The following is a 27,508-nucleotide window of genomic DNA, read 5'->3' on the forward strand; positions in this document are numbered from 1 at the left end:
CAATCAGATATCTTTGGGTTTTATTCTTAGTTTTGTTCTTGTACCACCATGTAATATTACAAATACAAATATACTATAAACAATCTTTTTATGCAATAATATATATTTCATTCTGGCAACTCTTCATTGTGGCGAGATATTTAGTCACTATCAAACCCGAAATTCTGCTGCATGAATAGATAATATAGAAAAAACGAATAAGAATTAGAATGTTTGGCTAATCAGATATATCGCTGTAACTCAGTAAACTATACCACGATATATCCGATTCCCTATACACCCACTCACCCCATCCCCATCACCCCCACCCTCACCCTACCACCACCCTACCACCACCATCCACCCATAATCTGGCATATGATGTGGCCAATGTACAATTTGCAATATGTAGTTCATATTAACCAAGACATGGTTGCAAGCAGAGACCTGATTCTCTTGAAGTCGCGCTCCATAACCGGTGGTTTCTTGGGCGAATGACTAATTGCATAACATACACTGTTTGTTTGGTTGTTTGTTTGTTCTTTAGTTGCGGTTAATCATCAACTGAGCTGAGTTGTTTCTGGTGTATGGAGGTTCAACTTGGAAAGGGTAGTAAAAAGACGTCACACATGCCCGTTTTGACATGTTTTATTCCGCCACTACGATCATGCGAATGTGAAAGTACACTTGGTGTTGATATTAAGATTGCGCAGTTTTAGAATGTGTTATAAATAAAGTGATTCCTGTACACATTTCTGTCAGGTACCACGTCAGAAAATTTGATCTCATTCCTGCAGTAATCTCCTGCAGTGTACCCGTTCCGTCATACTTTTGAAAAATTGCCCTCACTACGTATCTGCCAGACATGTACTTATACTCCTCTGGGAGCTGAGAATATATTGACTGTTCCGATGACCTTGAGAACACAAGTAATATGGTTTAATCACAAAGACGTGAAAATGCGAACGGTTTCAGTGTAACATTACTCATTCGATCAGACAGTAAAATTTACATCGGGAATTGAGAATCATCAAAGGAAACTGCCCTGTTAACATACTACTTAGATTGAGGGCCCTTCTGATGGACAACATAATAGCACATTCTCTTTCAATTATTTTTAAATATAATACAGGTTTTGATTTACTCATTTTTCTGATAGTATCAGTTTCGATTGAGAAACATTACAAAACGTTTCACTTTACTGAAAATATTCAAAGTGAACCTCCTCATAATACGAAGGCAGCAATTTCACTGATATTCGTGTCAAAGACTACACAACTCATGGCAAATACCATGATCTCTTCGAGTAGCTACATTTGCTCATAAAATGTATTAGAAATATAAAAAGGTACCGCAGCCTAATTTCATTCAGACTAAATCGGCTGACATATTAGTTCTGAGAGATCTGTAACTAGCAATTGGTCCGGTAATTTCATCACAGTTGGAAAGAATACGTAAAAACCCGCTCAATACCAAAACATTCGATATGTGACTGACCGCCCAATTTCCAACATACAGAATGACGTCATTTATTTTGTCCACATGTCGCTTGCATACGACAGAATTGAAAATATATAGTCTTATATATTTAACAAAAAATAATGGATTCTGTTTGAGGGATCATAAAGTGAGTAGTCACCCATTATTAATTATCATAAGAAATTATACCCAAAATGTATCTTTGAATATACTTTAGGATGAGCGTACACGTAAAACGAAACACTGTTACTATTATTGTCAATTTTAAAATCCACAGTTTGGAATGAAAGCTTGTCAAGTCATACTTATTCTAATAATAATTTCTATTTACATGTTCTATTTACATACAGATATATACATTTGTTGATACGCATATATGGCACATTTAAAAGCACATCTTTAAAATTTCGAACAATTAATTAACAAAACATGAACGTATCTACCGTTAAAAGAATCGCCAGGTCATATATCATGTAAAATACGGCTCCTCTCTTAGTTGAACTCTCATAATTTTTTTTATTTCAATAAATTTTTCATCCTCGGTAATCCAGTGCATTATATATATATACCTTTCTATTACATACCCTGGGTTCTTCACCACCCAAACGTCGTTCTGAGCTGGATGCGAATGAAACTAAAATATATGTACGCCAATGTACTGGAATAAGCGACATACAAACTAAGCTAGATCGACAGAAGCGTCCCTTTTGAACCGTAGCGGGTGTTGGGGTAGCCTAATGATAAAAGCAATTCCTCGTATGGGAACAGTGTGTGAAATTTAGTTCTGGTGTCCTCGTCGTGATATTGCTGAAATATTGCTGAAAGCAGCTTAAAGGCATACGCACTCACTCCAAACTGAACATGTGGTGACGAATTGCTCATAATGTATTGGACTACCGAGGATCTAAATCTCAACAACTTGTCGGATTTACACAGGTCAATGACATGTGTAAACAACTTTGACAACATTTAAAAATATACAACAGTAAATCTCTTGAAATTCAACATCGTACTGAATCCCATGTATAATATACCATTAAAAATGTAGGGGATATCGGATTTACAGGACTGATAACATTCAAATGATGAAGCAAAGGTGGAAACTGGGACTATGCTTTGGAATATATGTATATATATATATATATATATATATATGTGTGTGTGTGTGTGTGTGTGTGTGTGTGTGTGTGTGTGTGTGTGTGTGTGTGTGTGTGTGTGTGTGTGTGTGTGTGTGTGTATATTGCCAATGGCTAGTGGTATGCTGGTAATCCCCTACTTCTTAAAATTGTATCCTAATAACAACATGTTCTTACAGAGACTGGCAAGGGAACTGAAGGTAATGTATGGCCCCATTCCTTTGCTCTTCCATAAAATATCCAATATATTTTTCGATTATAACATTACCTCGTTAATGTTAAATTTGACATGTGATCTTTTGTTGGACTTTAATTTCCCCGTGAGCAGTCACAACATGTTTTCTGCTTCCTCCTCCATGCCACGCGAACTCTCGCTGTATCTCTTCCCGCGACAGCCATTTTGTTTACCGCCATTACACGTGCTCATCTGAAGGCTCTGGTTGTAGTTACTGGTTGAGCGAGCCGGAGAACCAACAAATGACGTTTTCGTGTATCTGGTAACAATACTTCGACTCTCCTGGTAGTTGCTCAACTTTTTACGAATGGCTGCTTGCACCTGGATGGAAAACAGACAATTTACAGACCAGTTTATCTTTGCTTCTCTGAACGAATCAGTTGACTTTTTTTCAAGAAACATTCAGCAATATTCCAGCTACGAGTCCAGGCCCTGATTTCTCGAAACAAACGTATGTCTGAGTTTTAACATAAGTCATGTTTTACTCAATTTTGAGAAAACTCTGGAAAATGCATTTCCCATAATGTACGAGTTTGGTGGATAAATCAAGTAAGTTATTGGGGATTTTTGTATTTTCATGCAGTTGGGTTATAAAGATTTTCCTCTTTTAAATCATAAAACCCAGTCTGAAATTTGAGTAAAAACGTGTTTGTTTGCGAAGTCCGGGCCAGATCATATAAATCAAACATAGATACACGTCATACTGTGTTTTAGTAATCACATGTCAGTGGTTTCTGAGAAGCAAGGATGCCAGAATGCCTACTTTGACCTACATATGCCTACTTTGACCTACAGGATGCCTACTTTGACCAGGAATCGTGATGATGGTACTTTCTAATACGACTGAATTTTCCATTAAATTTCAAAGAGATTCCTCAAGAAGTCGTGGGTTTTACCAAAGCAGTAAATATCTCTTGGGGTTTCCGTCCACCATTAATAGACACACAAAATGCGACATAAAATCAAACCCACTTTCTCACTGGACAGTACACCATATATCACCGTACGTCGAAGTGGTTTATTGTCATACAACCTGAACGATAATATATATCTTGCCATCTCGTGAATATTCCCAAAGGTAACCTATTTTGTTACAAGAGCTAACAATTATTAAGCAAAAAGTCGAACAGAATTCTGATACTCTCATGTCACCATCAATAAGCCATTATTCTCTGTGTCGTGTTAGACACCTTCAAACGTGGTTGATGATTTGCGTTTGCCTTGCAGGTTTTATTGTTTACACTTGCGAGCTCATCCAACCAACTGAGAACCAAGAGTGCATTAAAATACACTGCCATACACATATGATGTCAATAACGCTTCAGTCAAGAACTTCGATGCTACACAAGTCCAGAATGGTAAGACCGATGCCAGACACTGATATAATTTTACCAAGATGAATTCTAATGTTCCAAGCACTATCCCATTCATGATCCCTCATGGTGGTTAAAGCGATCGCTCATCAGAGAACCCGTGTTCCCTTCTTCACATATCCACACTGTTTGAAACCCTTTCCCTCTATCCCCACACTGGGATATTACTTCAGTCTTGCTAAAAGAGTCGTACAAGCTTTCTTATTCACACCCGCACTATATCATTCCGTTGTGTTTGTCCATGACTTAATGATAAAAGAAGAAACTTAATTTACTGTGTCATTATTTCTTAATCACATGATAAAGTTTCGTTAAAACACTATTAATCGCCCTCTACCGGAACACGTTAATCTCTCATATATCCCCCAAAAAATATCTAAGATAGAACAATATGAAAAACAAGCCAACACTCGGTTCCTCATATCATTGTTAACGCCTTGCCGCTTCTCGTCCTTAGACATGTGATTTGCTTGCTCATCTAGCACAGAAGTGCAAATGACTTTGAAAGCGTTTCCTATCAAACTGGGCAAGCCTGTCTTTCAAAGAGACGATAGCCAGACAGTTAGACTGAAATGCCTAATAGAAAGCAAATCAACTCCTACTGTACATGCTTCGATGCGTTAGTGTTGACATCTTTAAAGCAAGCAAAATGATTGAAGATATCTACCGTGCAATGGGAACCATCGTAGATTAAAGAGCCGGACTAATTTATACTCTAGTCACTCTCTCCTAATCTCTGCTCAACAGTCTGTCTGTCTTTCTGCTGAGCAATTTATTTGTAGGCGATGACGCTATAAAAAGATACGTTTGCGTGTTTCAAAAGACCCAATCGAAAGATCTAAACAGATATCGTTCCAAGCACTCCGTCGTTTTTACAGCCAAAGGATCTTTGGTGGAGGTGGCAGATTAAAGACACTATCAGTAACCATGATATTGAGAACTGCGTTGAAACTCGCGAAGTAAACTATAATTGTAGTCTCATTTCTATGCAATTTGAGGGTAGATTCCATGTAAATAGTACGGTGAAAAGACTCGTCATGTGGAAATAGCACGCATATAAATCTCTCGTGAAAGACGCCAGGTTTTGAAAAGACATTGTTCGGATTTGAATGAAGTTGAAAATAACACATATATTTGGAAAAACGATTGATATCTGATCAAGTTCGGGGTTAACGTCAGCAAGGATAAATGCTGTGCTCATGTGTCTGTCCTTTACATCAAATGTTATATCATGTTTTCAGAAGTTGCATCTGCTGGGTATGAAAGACAGTGAAAGGGACATGAACATAACATAAACCTGTGTATCGGTCAGGTGTGTATGGGTGCACATGTCTAATGTTAAACACTCCAGTGATCTCAGACCCGTGAAGATCCTTGTTAGAACTGATCTTCATTAATCCATGCTTGTCGCAAGAGGCGATTGAAGGATAGGGTGGTCAGGTTCGCTGACCAGGTTGACCCATGTCATTGTATTCCAACTGCGTAGACCAAACCACGTTCTGTTGATCACTGGATTGTCTGGTCCAGATTCGGTTATTTACAGACCGCCGGTATGTAGCAGGGATACTGCGTTAAACAACAACAAACCATTATATTCTCCAATGATCTCATAGTTCTATGACCTCGCAGTTGCCACTTGTGACGTGATATGTAATTCCATCACCACTCCAGGGCTCCAGATAATCTTTCAAGCAAATGGGTATTTACTCCTATGCCTGTTTATGTATGAGTGTTTGCATGTTTTGAGGAGTAACTAGCAGTTTGTGTACTCCCCATATTTTAAAGAACTGAGTACTTTTACACCGAGTTTCTTACCCTTATTGGCTAATTAACACTATTAAATACATGAATACAAATGCTTCCCAATAGGATTAAGTTTTTAGAAATTCTTGTATTGCCAAATAATTGGAAACCAAACACTCAACATGGAAGTCAGGTGACTACTACAGTAAACTCCGGAGAGTGACTACGGCCATAACAGTATATGTATATATAGTATATATGTATATATAGTCGTCACTTAACATTTGCTAACATTGTTATGGAGGTTGGGCGCCACGACAAATTTTCATACGCAAGCCAATTTATTTCACCGAGTAAAGTACGCAAGGTATTATGGAGCTATTGGGTTTTAGGTGATTCTTATGAGTTTTTTTTTGTACTCCCGTATTTGTAATTGATTGAGCGAATGTGATTTTTATTAAATAAAAATGTACGCGCCTTATCTAGAGCACACATGAAGTCATTATGACCAAAACTGTTTTTCACACGATTAATGTCTTTGAAGAGGCTTATAGGTCTCTCATCACAATGATAAAGTATTTCAAATTAAAGCCTCGTCAAACTTTTTTTCTGGACGTATCCTCTCACTCAATTATTTCTTTCTTGAGCGTAATTAAGTTGTTTGAAAAGTTGTGATGTTTTGTATAAGCAGACTTGTATTAGTATTGGTGGAATACATTCATAGCTGAGATTGTGAAAGGTTTGATTAAAATAACATGAAATATTCATCCCAGGTAGGACGTGTAGGGCACACATTTCAAGGTATATTACATCTACGTCAATTTTAATGTATACAACATTTGCTTCACTTCAACCTCCCAACGACTAGACATGCGACAAGACAAATGCCAGGACGTTAATAGTAGGTGTACAGGTGGATCCTAATGGCCTTTAGTGTGGCAACCTTATCTTTGCTGCTGACGATTTGTAGCCGACTATTATATTGTATGATTACCAAATATTCAAATAGTTTTACCATTTTAAAAGTAGATTTAAGTCAGCTTGTGATGTTGCAAATCATTACACTGCTCTTTAATGGTAGTCAAATGAGCCCCAGGTCAGCTGAAATACTGCCAGTGTGACTATATATTTTAACTCACTCACCTACTCATTCGTTCACAGTCGTCTGTGCATCCTACATAAATGTTTCTTAAATTCACTCACTCACTCACTCACTCACATAATTATTGACTGACTGACTGCTTGACTGACGAATTGACTCACCTACCAATCCACTCAACCGTAGTCGTCTCTACATTATATATAAATGTTTCTAAAACCTACTCACTTACTCGTCTGTACATCAGACATACATGTTTCTTAAGCACTGGTCGCACTCACCCATATAACAATCTGTTTAAATGTTATACATACCTCACCATTTAAAAAGCAATAGAACACAGCCACAAAGAGACCCTGAAATCAACAAGATATTAACAATCATTCCAGCTTTAGCCGATGAATCATGCACAGAACATATCGCATTCCAAATTGCCATTGTTATAAAGAAACATCACAACAGTCTATATTTAAAAATACTTAAATGTGAAACGATCCCCAACCTACACACTTAATGACACAACATAGGATTTCAAGTGAGGTTATTTATGCCCACTGCATTGCGGTAAGAAGAAATAAACGAGCAAGAAGGAAAAAAGAAAAATCTAGAAAAGCTATGGACCTTTCTTGAAATGACGCAGAGTTCTCAGTTTTGAATGTTACTGTTTGCCGTATCTGAAACTAAATGTTATAGTCACATAGTGACATTAGAGGTTGAATAATGTAGTGATGTTATTCGCTTATTCACTTAATTAGTATGTCGAGATTAAGTCCCATGGTATTTGTGTGTGTGGTTTTGTTTGTTTGTTTGTTTTTTGTTTGTTTGCATGTGTGCGTGTGTGTGTGTGTGTGTGTATGTGGTGGTGGTGGTGTGTGTGTGTGTGTGGTGTGTGTGTGTATGTGGTGGTGGTGGTGGTGGTGGTGTGTGTGTGTGTGTGTGTGTGTGTGTGTGTTGGGTTGGGTTGTTTCATGGTTTGTTTGTTTTTGTTTTTGTTTATTATTGATCCGATTCAGTCATTGTCAGTAATCGATGCTGCACATCCATATCCTCTGTATAATAAATTCGTTTATGGATTATGGATTGTGTTGGTGGCAGAATCGACATATAAATCAGTCGGTTAGTGGGCGTTATTGGTTGTGGAGAATGATCACAGGGCTCTCGGTTTGTGGATGTCGGATGTGTGATACTCATGAACATATTATAATAAATTCGTTTAGATGTGATGTAAACCCAGAAATAATCTAAGTGAAATCCTCAGATGAAATCTCAGAGTAGAGTCGCGATGCTAATAAAACAAACAAAGTACGAATATCGTCAATTTCGTAATTCAAATGCGAATCTATGTGAACCTATCACATCGAAGGGACATAACTCTGTTTGACGTATGAGCCTACATACCCACCCCAGCGTTCGTTTCATTCACAAAGTCCGTTTTTAAGAATCTGAAAGTGGTCCTTGTGTGTATTATTTTTATTTGAACATGTTCATAGTATCGTTGTTTTCAAACACTAAAAAGTAAAGAATTTCTGATATGCATACACGTTCACCATCGATTTAAGTTACGAGGTAACAGTTCCAGTGTTTTCGATATGTTACCTTGGTAACGAAGCTTTGTTAATACCGACAAAAGACTTCTCTTGATATCGATTTCGTTTATATGTGGTCTTCCCTAATCTTTGAAAACGTATACGTGTAAATATACACACCATTAAGGGCAGACCAACTAAGGAAAAGATGTTAACCCAAATTCTGCAATCATCTCTGTGGAACATCAGGGTGGGTATTTATTTTAGGGGCGAGAAAAGACATGATAAAATGGTGTAGCTAGATTACGCAATGAGCTTGCATCAAATAATAGAACAATTGTTTTTCGTTCAATACATTCTATTATTGCTGTAATGCAGATGACGGTGATGATAAGTATTACTATTTGTGCATTTGGTGTTCCTCTGACCATGCCCATCATCATCATCATCATCATCATCACCACCACCATCATCACCATCACCACCACCACCACCACCACCACCACCATCATCATCATCATCATCATCATCATCATCAACTACGTTATTTGTGCATTTTGGTGTTCCTCTGACAATCATTATCATAATCAACGACAAATTGGTGCCTATTCTGTTCCTGATAATGCCTATTATTATTATCATCATCATCATCATCATTATTAACAGCGTTTTTTTTATGTTTGGTGTTCCTCTGACAATGCTTATCATCATCACACTACAATTTGAACTACATTTGTTCTTGACACACAGAATGAATCACATCAGCATGTGCAACACCTTGAGTGTCTCTCAATTCACTTATGAGGCATTGCTTAAAGGACAACCATATGAAAAATTGGCAAACCCTCATCAAGATATGTTATAACCTAAATATCCAGCTATTGCCATTACAATTAATAGCTGTAATACTCTGAAAAGCACAGTCAGACAGATAAATACATTCAGTTCCTCTATAACACTGGCCACTCTGAAGATGGGGATGAGGATAGGGCGGATCAGGCATCTGAGCACACATTGCCTCTGATAATCACGTCTCGGAGAGGTATTAGCTGCAGTTCAGTGGACACCGAAGCCATTCATCAGGCTAGCCACACTATAAAGATTGGGATAAGAAGGCAGGAGAATTCAGAATTAGAAGCAATTGGGTATTTAGGCTAACAATTAACAATTATGGATTGTGTTGGTGGCAGAATTGATATATAAATCAGTCGGTTAGTGGGCATTATTGGTTGTGGAGAATGATCACAGGGCTCTCGGTTTGTGGATGTCGGATGCGTGATACTCATGGACATATTAGAAGATGTGCTTCTCTATATTACATGACAGTCTGCTAAGTGATTGATTCGATGGATTTATTTCTTTGGTGTTGTGGTAGTCTAATGAGTTCGTTCACGATTCGGGTTCGATTCTGAAGTTAAATTTTCTAAGGTCATTTCAAAGCTTTAGAACATACCATAACTGCATTTAATAGGATCTGCATTGGCACTGACATGGAATATATAGAGTAACCGATAAAGAGAGTTTGATGATCGGATATGTACAAAAAGTGACAGTGTGTCATGTTATGGATATTGTTTTGAAGCTACGTTAAAACTTCCATTCGAAACTCTTGAGTTCAGATGAATGAATTAAGGTGTTGGGCCGCTTTTAGAAATATTCAAGCAACATCAGGGTGGGACAGAAAGTTGGGCTTCATAGAAATCCATTCTGAGTTTTCAGAGTGACAACCGAACATTAGGCTACCCCAACAATCCTTCACTGTGTTTAAAACAGATGGCATTCTTTACGTTCATAGTACAGTTGATTACTTTAAGCACGCAACGGAAGCCCTAGTAGCTGAATGGACTTGTGTGATCGCGATTAGGTGCCTGGGTCTGACAGGGTGGGTTCGGATCCCGGTTGACTCAACTTAACCAAAGTACTACGATCGGTACTTTAGTGACAAAATGTCATCTCAAATATAGCATGTGTTCCACTGAACCACTTTTAAATGGCAGTGTGTATTCATGGCATTATGCTTTCAAAGCGAACGTACTGTGGACTCTCTCTAAACAGACATCCCTCTAATCCGACATTTCCTGTAAATCGACATATTTATTTGGTCCCGAATTATTCCCTATATGATATCATAAAAAAACTCCTTCTAGTCCGACATCCCCCTCTTCCGAATTCCGACACTAAAATCCGGACCCGAAACATGTTTTAGTGCAAATTTACCTCTCTCTATACTGAAAAAAGAGGATGTTTGTTAATAAAGATGCATTGATATAAACATACATTTCGCCGTGTTTGTTTATTCTTTTCTGTGCGTGGTTTAAATTTGGATTGAGCTTCTAAAATAACGACGTTTTTCATTGGTCCCGGGCGATGCCATTGTAGTCTTATTGCCGGGCGGTGGGGTAGCGTAGTGGTTAAGGCGTTCTCTCGTCACGCCGAAGACCCGGGTTCGATTCCCCACATGGGTACAATGTGCGAAGCCCATTTTCTGGTGTCCCCCGCCGTGATATTGCTGGAGGTAAAACCTCACTCACTCACTCACTCACTCACTCACTGCCAGACAGAGACATACCACCCATCATAACCCGAGACTAACTAGTGTTAAAGTAGTAACTTACTTCAGTCACTTGATCTGAACCAGTTTTGCAAAATACTCCATACAGTTTAAATGTGCCGTTAACGTATGAACTGCTGTATCGTAAAACCAATTCGTAACGCTGAAAAGATTATTGTCGTGAGTTCAATAAATGATGAAACTCCGTGAAAACTGACGAATTATTAACAAAACGTTACACCAAAACGCAGCTGTTCACATGCTTGACATATGCACGTACTTTTCGGCAATTTGATGTATGGTACACGTGAAATTCATCTGCACCATGCTCTTGGTTCCCCCAAGTCAGTGGAGGAATTCAACTTTGATGTAACTATATATGCTGCAGTCTGATTGTGAAATCAGTCTTTTCGTGTTATGAATAAACGGGTGAGTCATTTCGCGTCATTTTGTGTAACAACAATCAATATAGTTCTTTCATTTTTCACTTAATAACTGAATCTACTAAAGTGGATCACATTTACAACTTCACTGATTGTCACCAATAGTTTGAACTATTGTGGCAGCGACTGCTGCACGTCAGCGTAGTGTTGAAGCATGTACATTTGTTTGTTCGACACTTGCTATATCCAGAGCAACCACACCTCACAAACCACTGTCCACAACATATAGATAAAATGACATTTTATGAAATGACTGAAGTATATTTATTGTTGTTGCAGAAAATGACTTGAAATGGCTGACCCTCTTACTCATTTCACAATCTGACAGTAAAATATATATTCACAACATGCAGTGAGTGTTTAAAGTGAACTTTAGATGAGTAGGATATACCACGACGGTTTAGGTACCTGATGACTCGTCATGTTTTGACAGCATTTATCAGAGACAGAGATAACAGTTCTGAATTTAGAACCTGACAGCAAGAGGTGTATAAAATGAGTGAGTGAGTGAGTGAGTGAGTGAGTGAGTGAGTGAGTGAGTGAGTGAGTGAGTATGGTTCAACGCCGCTTTGAGCAGTATTCCAGCGACATCACGGCGGGGGACACCAGAAATGGGCTTCACATATTGTTCCCATATGAGGACTCGAACCCAGGACCTCAGCGTGACGAGCCAACGCTTCAACCATTAGGCTACCCCACCGCCCCAGAGAGGTGAATACGTGCGCGTGGATGACGATGGACTAGGGATGAAGCTGTCAGTCAGTCATGATTAATCATTATAACGCCAGTGAAGAAGTAGATTAATACCCCTCAAGAAGAATGCCATGATGACACTGTGTCTCACTGGTCAGCCATTTAGTAGTTTAATGACATAGTGGTAACTGTCATCCTGGGGACAGACGAAACCTACTGGCAAACATTAAAGTGTAATGAGTACCCATTGTGTTCAGTACATAGACGTGTTTCCAAATACGGTATACTGAATCAGCTTAACGTCGATGAATGTGAACATTATGTACCTACCCTTTTCGCGAACACAAGGCGTCATCGATGGCTGTCTGTGATCCATTGAAGGAAAGATTGCCTCAATGTTTGCCTTTTACGCTCAATGTAATATGTCTCGGGAGACAATCGAGGCTTGTTCTCGGGAGTTGATGTTATATATCTACATGAGAGTTTTGGTAATGCCAGCAAGTTTGAAAATGGGAAGGTTTGGGTTTTTGTTCCAGAAGGCGAGTGAATGTAAGGGAACTCAATTATGTATTCGTGTGTCAGTAGCACTGGAAAATTGGTTTATTTCTCACTATGTGTTCATATGTTACAGGACCGGTGAAGGTCCCGGGGTAGAACAGGCCTTCAGCAACCCATGCTTGCCATAAAAGGCGACCATGCTTGTCGTAAGAGGCGACTAACGGGATCGGGTGGTTAGGCTTGCTGACTTGGTAGTGACATTGGATTGTCTAGTCCAGACTCGATTATTTACAGACAGCCGCCATATAGCTGGCATATTGCTCAGTGCGGCGTAAAACTAAACTCACTCACTCATATGTTACAGATTATCAAAGAAGTATAATAAGGTCTCATTCGCAATATTATTACCATTACTGCCTGGTGAGGAGTTACCGAACTTGAGTGCAAACTGCTGCATTCCCATTAGTTCAAGGAATGTCAGTAGCGCGACCTACATATTGTAAAAATGAACTCAGGAAGTTTTTAATTTGCTAGAAACACTTTTCGTTACGTCATTAGTTGTAAGAGACTTTCGTCTGCAGGTTATTAGTTGTGAGCCATGTATCTTCGTCGCGAGGAACCAATGTCTGTACGTCGTAAGTTGTCTACAAGTCGCTAGTTGCCAGGAAGATGTGTCGTTAGGTCGTTTGTTACGAGGAACGTTTGTCTGTAGATCGTAATTTGTAAGAAACCGTTGTCTGTACCGAATTAGTTGTGATAAAACGTTGTAGGTCACTAGCTGCGAGTAACCTTTGTCTGTAGATCGTATCTTCTAAGATAGCGTTGTCAGTACCGAACTAGATGTAATAACACTTTGTTTGTAGGTCGCTAGTTGCGAGGGAGCTTTGTCTGTAGATCGTATCTTCTAAGATAGCGTTGTCAGTGCCGAACTAGATGTAATAACACTTTGTTTGCAGGTCGCTAGTTGCGAGGGAGCTTTGCGTGTAGGTCGGTACTTATAAGGAACCTTTGTCTGTAGGGAATTAGTGGGGGATTAGTTGTAATAAACCTTTCCCTGTTGTAAAAACCCTTTGTTTGTAGGTCGTAATTGTAAGAAACCTTTGTCTGTTGGTCAGTAGTTGCAAGAAACCTTTGTCTGATAGGTCCAAAGTTGTAAGAAACCTTTGTCTTCAGGTTACTAGTTGCGAGGAAGCTTTGTCTGTGGTTCGTTAGCTCTGTCTGTAGCTCGTTAGCTGCAAGCATTCGTCGCAATGAGCTTTTGTCTGTTGCAGGAAACTTTGGTCTGCAGTCCGCTAGTTGAGGGGGACCTTTGCCTGCAGGTCGCTAGTTGCGAGGAACATTTGACTGTCTGTTAGTCGCTAGTTGCGAGGAACATTTGACTGTCTGCTAGTCGCTAGTTGCGAAGAACCTTTGTCTGTAGGTCACTAGTTGCGAGGATGCATTGTCAGTAGGTCGTTCGTTGCGAATATACTACACGTAGTTGCAAGGAACAAGTGTATGCAAGTGTATGTAACAGTTACGATCAGGAATTGTCGTCAGAACATCAGTTGCATGAAACCTCGTCCAGCGGTCGTACGTTATCTGGAACCGTTGTCATGGAACGAATACCGTTCACTATCGCTCAGTAGTTGCAAAGATTCATTAGCTGCGTGGAACCAACATTTGAACGTCATTAGCTTTGTCTGTAGATCATTATTTGAGAGACACAATTTTCTTTAGACCCTTAGTTCCGAGGCAACAATGTATAATAGATCATTAGTTGTGAGGAAACAATGTGTAGGTCATTAATTTCGAGAGATCGTGCCTTGTGCATATGCGTTCATATTTGTGCTGCGTTTCCCGAACACAGTTCTTGATTGGTCGATGATACATTTCTATTCCACACACGTTCGACTTAATGCGGAGATATTCTACATTAGCGATCACGTGGCCATTGTAGACATTTTGCAAAAAAGTATCTGATTATAATGCAGAACAAATTGGCAAAAACGTTTTTTTCCTGGAGCAAAGATTTGGAACATTAAAAAGAAATTTGCATTTTCCAGTCGAGCTTTCAAAAGTTATTTTCAGAAAGTTATTTACCTGGAATGACTGAAGAAATGCGTTGGCGTACTGAAACACGTTCTGTACCACGGGGTCGTTGCTAGGAGGAATCAAGAAAAGCACGTAGGTGACCCCCAGCAAGGGAAAGAGGATGATGGTGGCCTTCACAGCCTTCCTGAAAAAAAACCCGACAGACATAAAACTTTATGGATTTCACAGTACAGTACTTTTCAGTTTTGGATATTAAACCTAGGAAAAGAAATGCGATATGAGACCAAAGTCGCAAACTGTAAGAGAACCAAACACACTATTCAAAAGAAGGTAAAGATCAATAGATTCACTCACATTACTACCAGTAATTGGTGATATGTAAGAATCCGGTGTTTCTAAACATCTTTTGAGTAGTGTATGATAAGATAATTATTTATTATCCCTCGGACAATTTACGAAGCATTGTCGTCCTCAGTAAATGACTGAGTGGACTTTTACACCGATTTAACACATTAATATACTGTGGTTAACAGCAGGAAAGGGCTTCGCATATACAAGCCGATGCAGAAAAGAACAGTGGCTTTTTAGCACAATCGTCAACTATCAAACGTACGCTCGCAAAGGCACACATGCACACATACACATATAGAAACAAACGAGCATATTTGAAAAAGCATAAATATGGACACATAGAAAAGTATCTCAACACATACGATTTCGATTACGATACAGACCGTAATACTGATATCATAATTATGTTTCAATGTGATTAGTTCGATCCGTTTCATTTATTTTCGGCACGTACATGTTACAGAACAACATGACGACATCGACTAAAAGCTGTCGATCTATCAGGTTTCCTTTATTCACAAAGAGGCACGACTGGCTTGTTGTCAGCTCGATGTCACTGGAATTGGACCTCATAGGGAAGAATCTTCTGGCCGGAAAATATGTTTTTGATCATAATTGAGCTCCTGTCCAGAACCACTGTGTGTACACAAAGTACCGAATGTGAGGGGTTCATTGATGGGTTACTCTCACCGAAAACCTGACCATGTGACGATTACAGAAAATGGTAACAGACAGCGATACATAACTGACATCCTTTACAAGGTTGTTGTACCACAATTCAATAACCATCCTCTGAGCTCAAGGTCAGTTTTCAAGCACTACAATGCGAGCACACTCCGTCCATGTACCGTTGGGGAATTTCTTACGTCAAGAGGCGGACTTCATCTCAACGCCAGAGGGCATGTGTGGGACATTATGGGTCGAATAATACGTCAGAGCCATCCTCCAGTATAACATCGTGATATGTTGGGGCAAGCCCTCCATCAAGTATAGAGTACATTTGGCCAGCGTTAAATGCAGCGTCTGGTGCAGTCACGAACGAGAGGATCATTGATGCCACCGCAGTTGGCAGAGGTTACATCAGATATTGACACTGCGCTCGTTATTGATGTATGTGTCATTTCTTGAGGATTGTAGGCCAGAATCTCGAAAATCGCAACACTTTTAACGTCAGACGATGGTAGCTATTAGCACTTGACAATTTTCTGACATATTTGCTATCTTTGACTGCAGCTGACATGTTTGCTGTTTTCAACTGCAGCTCAATTATTAATTGTGAGCCAGTCTATCCAAACAGAAAGTTAAAGTGAGTTTTCGATAAGTTCCTGTGCTATCCGTACAGGTATTGATACAATGAAAGGTATGACGTGTTTCGATATATATTTCCATGTGTACCAGATGCACAAAAAACAAACGCACTCACACAAACACAGTGTGAACATACTCACGAACTGGCTATTTTACACTGCAGTTTATTACCCACGTGGTCAACGTATGGGTGGTTGCATATTAATCTCGTACGTCACACAAGTGTCGTATCGCGTTGTGTCGTGACGACTAATAATCTGATTAGAGTGAGTGAGTGAGTTTTAGTTTTACGCCGCACTCAGCAATATTCCAGCTATATGGTGGCGGTCTGTAAATAATCGAGTCTGGACCAGGCAATCCAGTGATCAACAACATGAGCATCGATCTGCTTAATTGGGAACCGATGACATGTGTCAACCAAGTCAGCTAGCCTGACTACCCAATCCCGTTAGTCGCCTCTTACGACAAGCATAGTCGCCTTTAATGGCAAACATGGGTTGCTGAAGGCCTATTCTACCCCGGCACCTTCACGGGTCTCTGATTAGGTAAAAGATGACCTCTACATTATGTCACGTTTTGAATCCATTCATTCTGCAACGTCTACTCATTGTGGGAACGCAATACACTGCGAACATTGCTGTTTGTTTGTGAACCGAATTGAGACATTATATCAGCTGAAAAACATAGACGCAATGATTCCACCAGTGATGTTAGTCGACTGAATCAACTGCAAATGGAGTGCCAATGAGTAGGTCACTGCGGGAGGCATTCGTAACTACTCGGGTCATTCCGTAAAGCCGGATGGCGTTACAGGTTACGGAAAGAGGCGAGTAGTTACGAATGTGCAGGAGGCTGTACGAGGTGATGACACCTGACATGCATCGTGACGTCAATGCAGTATGACGTCAATGCAGTGTGACATCATGCAAATTGTGTACTACTGTATAAAACCTATTCCGTAACCTCTTTATAAAAACGGTTTCGGTTTGAAACCATTAAAATAACAAAAATGCGCTATTTTGTCAATATGATGCACACAAGATAATAAAATACCACACTCGGTATCATTACATTCGAATTGTACGAAATTCGTGACCTTCCTATGGTATGTGGCTGAAATGTCGCTCGGTCAGATACCATAGTAAGGACACACGTTTCGTATCATTCGTATATAATGAGACCTCGTGTAGCATTATATTTATGTACCTGTACTGGCGTGTTTCCAGATTGTGGGAGGCCTTGAGTTTGGTGATTAGGACCCAGATAATGGCAGACAGGAAAAGTATGTTGCTCTGTAAAAGACACAAACAGATAAAACACCGTATCAGAAGTGAGTTCTATTTATAGAATTAATCAGAGCATTTGTGCCTTTTAATTGGCAATATTTTCGAATGTCAGTGTAGAATGGAGACAGATGACGACACTGGGATTGATTGATTTTCTAGGTCCTTCAGAAGAAGCTAATGACCATATCAATATACCAGCTGCAAGATGTAAGAAATCGAAGATGTTGAAATTATTTAATATACAGTTGCCTTCCTCTCCAGAGACAGAATCCTATGGACGTAGTTTCGAATCCCAATCATGCAAATGATCTTTCCGTCAACAACAGGATTTCCGCAGATAAGTATCACTTTCAACTTACGTCACTTCAACTTTCTGCCTTTACATGTATCTAATTGGGAAAGATATGCAAAACCCTTTCCACTTTCACAAGTCGTCTCTCTAAATGGCTGAGCGGAGTTACAATACTGATTATTATGATTATGTGTTTGTTTACGTCCTAGCCAGCAGGACTACAGCTGCATGACACAGTATGTAAACTTTCTAGTCTAGACCGGAATATCCAGTGACTGACATCAGGAGCATGTAATAACATATTTAACAACTAACCCAACTGACTGCAGGTTCATAACCTAAACCCTTCAATAGTGTCTAAATATACGCAATGAATAAGCATCCCCCTGTATTTTCGCAATGATAGATTTTCAACATGTACTCTTTGACAATGTGATTGGCATCCATGCTGATTTTATTCTGATGATAGTCGTCTACACACACTCTCTCACACACAGAGAGAAGGAAATGCTTAAGTTCTTTGCGTATTCATAGAGAACTTCATTATTAGAGATTAACCAGTCTTCATTATTCAATGAAACAGATTCCACAGATTAACTACCTCTAAAATCGCTAAGTTGACCATCCATGCTGATTTTATTGTGATGATAATCGCCTACACACACTCTCTCACACAGAGAGAAAAGGAAATGCTTAAGTTCTTTGTGTATTCATAGAGAACTTCATTATCAGAGATTAACCAGTCTTCATTATTCAATGAAACAGATTCCACAGATTAACTATCTGTAAAATCGCTAAGTTGACCATTAAAATATCAATACCATTGTTGTATCTACCCTTTCATCAGTTCTATTTATGAACAAGAGAAGCATAAAGTCATATCCACAAAACTGACAGTACAGGCACGTAAACTTACCACCAGGACCCAGAATATAGGGACATGAAGTATGTAGTCATAATGTGTCTCCGATGGTAGCCAGCATCTGGATAACAACACAACATCGTTAGAGGAACCATTGTTGACCATGAAAATTTGGTGGTCTTGAAAACAGAGTTATGTCCTCTTGTTGCCACTTGTGATTTGATGTCGGGACAAATGAGTGACTTTAGTTTTACGCCACACTCAGCAGTATCTCAGTTAAATTATATGGCGGCGGTTTGAAAATAATCGGGTCTGGACAGACAATCCAGTGATCAACAGCATGAGCATCAATCTGCGCAGTTGGGAACCGATGACGAGTCAACGAGCCTGATCATCCATCCCGTTAGTCGCCTTTTACGACAAGCATAGTCGCCTTATATGGCAAGGATGGGTTGCCGAAGGCCTATTCTACCTCGGACCTTCACGAGTCTTGGACAAATGACAATGTTCCGTCTGCCCGTACGTCCTATGTCATTTGTATTGTTTCTATATGAAGGTGACACGCGATGATGTAACAGAAATGCAGCTTAAGGGGACACTAAAACAAAACTCATTCTCTAAAGTTACCCTAATCTACTTCACCTAATGATGGTGCACCACATCTGCGATTTCTGGTAATAGAATGAGTGAGTGAGTTTAGTTTTACGCCGCATTTAGCAATATTCCAGCAATATCACGGCACGGAACAATGGGAATGGGTTTCACACATTGTACCATGTCGGGAACTGAACCAGGGTCTTCGGCGTGACGAGCGAACGCCTTAACATTAGGGTACCCGACCGCACGACAGGTAATAGATGTATGGGTACTTCAAGTAACAAGAATTCAACAGACTCTAATTTATCCTAAAACCGTCGTACGCCATTGAATGTGTTTAAATTCAAACTGGTCTTTTGACCATGCATCTTATGCGATCTTCATTTTTTAAACATCCTGCCTGAATGACAATGCAATGCGTTTCACATTTCTAATAAATACTCGTGCTGAATTTCGACTTGGCTTGTTTCAAATTTTCCTCTTCGCGAAATGGAGATTTTAGGTCGAAACAGGCGGCAGTATGGGACCTCCGTGCAAGCCACTTCCTCAACTCCCATGAATAACATGAATGCACATGTCAGCATATATCATATTCTGATAAGGGCATTGATCAGTCTGGAGGCATATTTAGTTTATTTCAAAATGAAAACAGCAACTGCATGGCGATTTTAAGGACATAAACGTGAATAGTCTTTTCAACAAAAACCAATAATTGGGTTCGTGACTGAGGACACTGGGGTCATATTAAAGATAATGAATCTTGGCAGCATTCATTCTGCTACTTTGAGATATTTTCTCTAATTTACACATCATTATACGTGAAGCGATGATATGCGTGCAGTTGCGTCGAGTGATAAAATTGCTTCCAGCGGATTCTGAAATTCGATAAAGATTTATACATTTCCTCTCTGAAATGAAGCTTTGTTTTCTTCACGAGTTTGAAAAGTTACAAGATTGTCCTTGAATCTAAAATTGTTTACAACCCAAGTTTTAAAAAATGCTGTGATATTTTAACATGTACAAATTGCTGTTAAATGTAACGTTTTGTTTGTGATGAAATTATTTCGTCGTCGCATGACTGACAACGTCATTAACCAAAATCTGTTCTTCTCTGAAGCCTGTTGACTAACAGGATAACGATCACAACGGGAAACTGTGTTCAAAATTTTGAGCGACTAGCATCATCTGGTTGTGGAAAGAATCATGCTTGCCGCAATTTCCAGTTCAAAGACCCCATGTTTTGAGTGAGACAACCAGTGAGTTTTGTTGAAGGCCACTTTGATCATGAATACAGGATGCCATTTAGAGCTTGGTCACATGTAACACATAATATGTTTGGGATTAAACTTCTTCAAAATTTCGAGCGACTCAGCATGTTATCTGATTGTGGGCAGAATTATTATTACCGCAAACTCCAGTTCAAAGACCCCATGTGTTGAGTGAGTTTTGTTGAAGGACACTTTAATTATGAATGCATAATGCAATGTACAACGTGGTCACATGTGACACATGTTAGTTTTGGGATCATTGCACATTTCCAGTTTAGGCACCTAATCGCCAGCAGACAACGTCAGCCATTAAACCCACTCAGGCACCGAGCTTACATTGAAATGGAAGTCGGACTCACCGGTAGTCTAGATCACGGACTTTATGTACCCTTTAACAAGTGTAAATTGGCACGGCTTCAACGGCCGAAAGCTATGAATACACAACGCCGCTTAGAAAGTGGTGAGATGTAATTATGTTATATTTAAATCTACACTTGTTATATTTAAATCTAGTACTTGTGTTGGGATGCGTCCCATCCTTGACATTACTGTGAAAGTGTAATCTTAAATATAGAGTGCTAAACGTTGATCATTATTTAAGTAACACCAAGGCGCATCAGATTATAATACAGTTTATATTAAGGCTCGATGTGATTGTCCCAAACGTTTACCACTCACGTTCACACACGACGACTGGAAAGATGCTTACGAACCAGCAAACATAATCGGGACGAACCAGGATTCGTACTAATAATGGTAAGTTCCCAAAGGCCATAACTATGTTTTGTTTCGCAACTGACATATATATAGACCCAGGCCTATTTTCTAAGCGAGGGCTGGGATTCTACGGGAATTGTAACAATCGATGTTCTGTGTTACGGCTGCAAGACCGACATGTATTTTAGTAGCGTTTTTCCTGGAACATAAAATAATGAATAAAAAATGAAGTGGGGGAAGATGAAATCAAACCGAAGAGACACGAGATGTGGGACGACAAGATTACTACACAGTTTAGATGAAATTGTGATCATTTGTGATTTATTTGTGTCATTCCGAACCAGACGATTGGCGAATAGCACCCATTTCGTTTGTAATGGCTGGGCTCCGTCTCGGCGCCAGCGGTCAAAGCAAAGTAAGTATGGTCCATTTACGACAGGCCCACGCATTTTTCATGCATTTTTTTAACAATCTGTATGACAGACCGGTAATACACCGTACGATTCAATCTTTCACATGTCACGAAACGGTGAATGGACAATGTACAGGAAACTCACGTGATTCTCTGTCGGAAGTGCATGCGAGAAGACAGATTGGATTGTCGCTGTTTCAGAACGTAAATAGCGAAGCGAAACCAGTGGTGTCACGAACTATTTGAATCATATTTGGATCATGTATTTGTTGAAATCACATAACTATCTCATCAGTTAGAACTGTCAAAATATATCTGACCATATACCTGATTACCCATAAAAAGTTTGAGAAAACCCCAATTATATTTAGCTGAAACCAATCGCAGGGACCCTCCATATTGAAGGTATAAAACAATGACATGTTACCCGAATATACACTATTTCTATCGTAAAACAAATTCTTGTTTGTTTTATATTGTAAAAGGGTCAGTGTGAGTGAGTGAGTGAGTCACTGAGTTTAGTTTTACGCCGCACTCAGCAATAATATTATATTCTAGCTATATGACCTGCGGTCTGTAAATAATCGAGTCTGGACCAGACAATCCAGTGATCAACCACATGAATATCGATCTGCGCAATTGGGAACCGATGACATGTGTCAACCAAGTCAGCGAGCCTGACCACCTGATCCCGTTAGTCGCCTCTTACAACAAGCATAGTCGCCTTTCATGGCAAGCATGGGTTGCTGAGGGGCTATTCTACCCCGGACCTTCACGGGCCTACCCTGGTTTGAAATAATGATTGTTGTACATCATTCCGATAGAAACACACATTCTAGACTTAAACATAATTAGTGTAGCCATTTTGTAACAAAAAATATATTTACTTGCGAAACCAGGGTAAACTGGACCAGGGAACGCGTTTACAAAAAGAATAAGCTGCGCGGCAATGAGCAAACCCATTTGGTTTGTGTAAGGGAGCGCAGACTTAGGCTAGTACATGTGCAGTGCATGACGATGAAAATGATTCCGCGCGTATACACGCACTGCTCATAAGACACTCCCGGGCTCCGTGTTGCAACTGCACTTGATGGCGGACAGTGGAAGGCACTCATACATGCTAATGCTGGTCAACTGTCAGGTCGGTGCCCAACTTATCCTTGTTTGCCAGTAACATTGCATGCCTTTAACAACTACGTAAGTTGGGCGATATTAATATTCGTAAAGGTAAATCGGCCAGACGTTTAATCCGAGAAGAATGCCATCAATCTAAACTTTTAAATAAATCATAATCATTCCGTGAAGTCCGTTATATACTATGTCAATGCTTTGAACGATTTAATCTTGGACTCAGTTATTTTCTCACAAATTAACCGTTTTCCAAGATTGGTCTCCACCACGGAAGATGGAGGGAACTAAATGTGTTTTGAAGCAAATTTTAGTCCAAAATACACCCATTTCTGTATACATTTGGATATGTGAACCTCACACCAACGCTAAGATCAATCAGCAAGGAGGTGATCAGGAAAGCAATATCTTTTCTCATATATTCTTTGATCTCACAAAGGCGAAATCACCTGTCGGAGCAAGTATTGGATTATAAACAAGAGTAGTCCCAAGTCCTATTACATGTCCACGATGACAATTTATCATGGTAGCTATAGCAATATATTGTTTGGAGGAATGCAACGAATTTCAAACTGAGACGGCTCGCTTTCTCGTCCAGCGACAGGAAAACCACGCAATTACCAAGCTAGGAACAGACAGCACATATGTGAGTGTTGTATAACCCTTTGACAGTATTTTGGCTAAGCTATTCAGGCGTTGGTATTAGCTACGGGCTTCAAGCATTGTACCCAGAATCAAACCCGGACTTTGGTGTGACAAGCAAACGCTGTAGCTACTAGGCCAACCCGCCTCCCTTCCACACATACAGGCACAGGAAGCAGATAATTTATTCTCTGTAAAGTATCTTATAGCTAATCCAGAGTTGAATCACACACAGACCAGATATAATGGGATATATAAACCTCTAAATCTCATGTTTAGTATATGAAAGGCCTTTCAGTTAGTTGGTTGGTAACTAACAGTAAAGATTATGACAATTAAATTTAATCTCTTTAGTAGGTATCACGTTTATAATTAGGAAATTCATTCCCTAGACCTTGTTAAATGAGACACAAGGTACGCATGCAATGACTCATAATTGAATGCCAAATTCTCTGTATAGCTCCACAGATAGTTTAAAGCAAATTCAATCAGAATAGGCTAGACACGATGGACCAAGAATCATATGAGCTCTACTCTCTTTGCCTAAGGTGTGTAGACTCTCAATGTTGCTGTTATTTAATTAATTAATCTGGTTTTCTTGCATTTGTTTAGGGCAGGGCAGGGACTGAGCCGGGAGATGGCATAGGTAAAGACGGTTTTAGGGTGAGAGATGAACGGTTGTTCAAGATTCATAGCTTGAGGATTTGACTGGGTGCGGGATCCCTCCAAGATTTTTCAATAGTCAAGCATCAAGGCAACTTTCAAAGTGACCATCTGATAACGTTTATGGTGGCCAACGTTATATGTAGACTTATGCACTTTATACGTTATATGCACTCACTGGAAGTCATCTAGCGTCGATCTGACCACTGCCCACACAATCGTGTATATGAAAGGTAACCCTGTAAAACAGGAAAACAGTTGTAAATATTAATTGTAAGCGATTATGAATTATTTGCATTTACTTTGCCCCAAAGCATATCCACTTCAAATAATCCGTTCCTCCCTAATCTCTCTCATCTTGTAAGAATCATTATTAGCTCCTCGCAATATATATACTAGTATGTAACAATCAAACACTGCTGTATCCATTTTGTAATGGATGTAATGGAGTTATCCGAGGTTCGAGTTATCCGATTTTCGACACAGCCGCAAAGAAATGACTAAATCCGAAATACTTTTACTCCGAAGCATTCGTATGGTCGACAAACCAGAGATCGACGGTCGTTCACAATTTGTCATTTTTCGCTGAATGATGCGAACATCAGACAGGCGAAAATGTCTCTGACAGTATCCCATACTACATCTATATTTTCTCATACATTCCCAAGTCGGCCCCACAAAACCACTTAATCCCGTAATCAACAGTTATATCTGTGACGTACCCCATCCGACAATCATGTAGTGCCAGAGCTTGATCTTGTCTGCCGAGTAAGCCCACACGATGATGGTAAACAGGTATAAACCTTCCACAAACATCCAGAAGAAATTGGTTCCGTGGAAGTAGTTGTACAGGGTCACGATGATCTTGCATATCCACTGGAAAGACACAACATGATATCTTCATGAATACATATGTAGGTATGGCGACAATTAAGTCTTCTTACTGCGGACAGAAGCGTTATGGCGACCAGATAAAGTAAGCTCCTGGTTTGAGATGAGTACGGAATAATGTTCCCCTCTCTCTATAAACGTGCGGGTTTTTCAGAATAGTTAAAATGATATATGCTACCCATCACAAGTTTTGACTCACTTAAAGCATTCACGATATATGATATGCATATATATATATATATATATATATATATATATATATATATATATATATATATATATATATATATATATATATATATATATATATATATATATATATATATATATATATATATATATATATATATATATGATTACATTGAAAATAAAATACTCCACGAACTTGGGGGAACTAATTGCAAACCTTAGGCTGATGAAATGCACGAGGATCATGCATCAGATTGTTGAAAAACAAGTGAAAGTATATCTGTTTTGGTATGATTTTTCCAATTTCACTGAGTTTCATCATTTATTGAGCTTCATGACAATAATATTTTCAAGGTTATGAATTCGTTTTACAATAAAAACAGTGAATGGGTACACAGTACCTTTAAACAGTATCATGAACTGAACATCGATCTGCGCAACTGGGAAAAGATGACATGTGTCAACCAAGTCACTGAGTCTTACCACCCAATCCCGTTAGTCGCCTTAGACGACGAACATGGGTTACAAAAGATGAATATTCTAACCCGGACCTTGACGTGTGTTGACAGTCAGAACTGTATTTGTGACACTTTTAACAAACATTTGTACGATTATTTGACCAGAACTGATGTCCGACCTTGAACATATACAACGTGGAATAAAAACCAAGCACTTCATACTTTATGTCCCCACGTAAAATAAGTGCAACTCGTATTCCGCATACATATAGGAACGAAACATATTGTTTTTGACACATTTCTTTCCGTGTGTTCCAGTTTCAGACACTTATTCAGCTCTGAACGCTTATTGATGTTCCTAAAACGTCAAACCAATTAATTCTTGATGTTGGGAGAGAGTGAGAAATGACATGACATACATGTATAGGTCCTTCGGAAACTTGATTAAACTCACGCTAAATACACATGCATCTGACAACAGTTAATTTGTGATTTAAAGTCACTATCATAGGATCCTGTGACACCTTCATGAATGAAGTTTACACCACAGCTTGACTACCAATGGCTTCACGAACACACAAAAATACCCTTATGGACCATGAACGCCAAACCTTAACCCCTTATTGGTAGGAACGAACGAAAAGCAAGATTTATGGATCCGAAACATCGTGTTATTCAATATAAAGACGTTGACATCCATAAATCTTGATTTTTCTTATGCATTCCACTTCTAAATGCCCTACAAAGATTTGAACATACGCTTATACCAATGGTCTACTCTCGTCCTCATGGAAGACGTGTTCGAAAACTAAACTAACCCTGCAGAATTTGTAACCCTGCTACACAAGTGGCCAGTAGCTTCTCCTACCTCCTCAATCTCAGATTGATCATCCAGGCTGAACGCTGTGTGCGTGAATCAGGTCCTACAACGCACACCTAATGGGAGTTTGATGGCCATGTACTTAACCAGACAGTACACTTATCATTCTTGCAATGTTTGACAAGAAGCCAATGCCCCCCGTCTTTTGTTCTCTAACTGGAATGGAACACCATTTATACTTGGGCCTCATTTCAACCACCTTGCAAACATGAACGTTGGAATCTATACACTGTCCTCCTTTTGTTTCCTACCGCAGAAGTGAGAGAGTCTTTAGAATTACCATAAGGTCGAGTTTACCCAGATAATATTTGATTTTGATTTTTATGGGTTTTTTTTAGTATTGTTGAATACAAGAATAGAGAAGAGCATGTGAACATAATAGCTTATCTGCTCAGTAGAGATATAGCACATAAATATCAGTATCAAAATTAATATGGTTTGGTTAGATAGTTATTCAGGATTAAATAGTTGCATGATGGGAAACCATTTGGCTAAAAAGCTTTTAAAATATTATTATATTATATAAATGATTTTTTCAGAGTTGAATATGTTTTTCAATATCCCCAAGTAATTATCAACTTTTGAATTTGTTTTTCAAAGAGCAAGTGTGAATATATCTCTCATAATAGGAGAGTATGTGATTCAGTAATGGGTGTCTTACCTAATATGCCAAACCGCATCAAAGATTTTTTGTCAAATTGTGTTCTTTCATACTTTCCGTGATCCACTGATCAAGTTTTCTTTACAATCTGGGTGTATATGGCATAAGGTCTTA

General features: G+C 39.2%; 1 protein-coding gene across 1 annotated transcript in view; it reads right to left on the reverse strand.

The window, feature by feature from the left end:
- Positions 1-2,922: 2,922 nt before the first annotated feature.
- LOC137255409 (corticotropin-releasing factor receptor 2-like) overlaps positions 2,923-27,508 on the reverse strand; it is a 160,194-nt gene continuing 135,608 nt past the window's right edge. The window contains exons 6-12 of the mRNA XM_067792851.1: positions 25,038-25,191; positions 24,494-24,554; positions 18,943-19,009; positions 17,655-17,740; positions 14,838-14,973; positions 7,359-7,400; positions 2,923-3,150 (exon numbers count right to left, since the gene is read on the reverse strand). Of these exons, the coding sequence (XP_067648952.1) occupies positions 2,923-3,150; positions 7,359-7,400; positions 14,838-14,973; positions 17,655-17,740; positions 18,943-19,009; positions 24,494-24,554; positions 25,038-25,191 (774 nt within the window). The remainder of the gene's footprint in view (positions 3,151-7,358; positions 7,401-14,837; positions 14,974-17,654; positions 17,741-18,942; positions 19,010-24,493; positions 24,555-25,037; positions 25,192-27,508) is intronic.

Source organism: Haliotis asinina, chromosome 11 (genome assembly GCF_037392515.1).
Source record: "Haliotis asinina isolate JCU_RB_2024 chromosome 11, JCU_Hal_asi_v2, whole genome shotgun sequence".
In the NCBI taxonomy this organism is placed as follows: Eukaryota; Metazoa; Mollusca; class Gastropoda; order Lepetellida; family Haliotidae; genus Haliotis; species Haliotis asinina.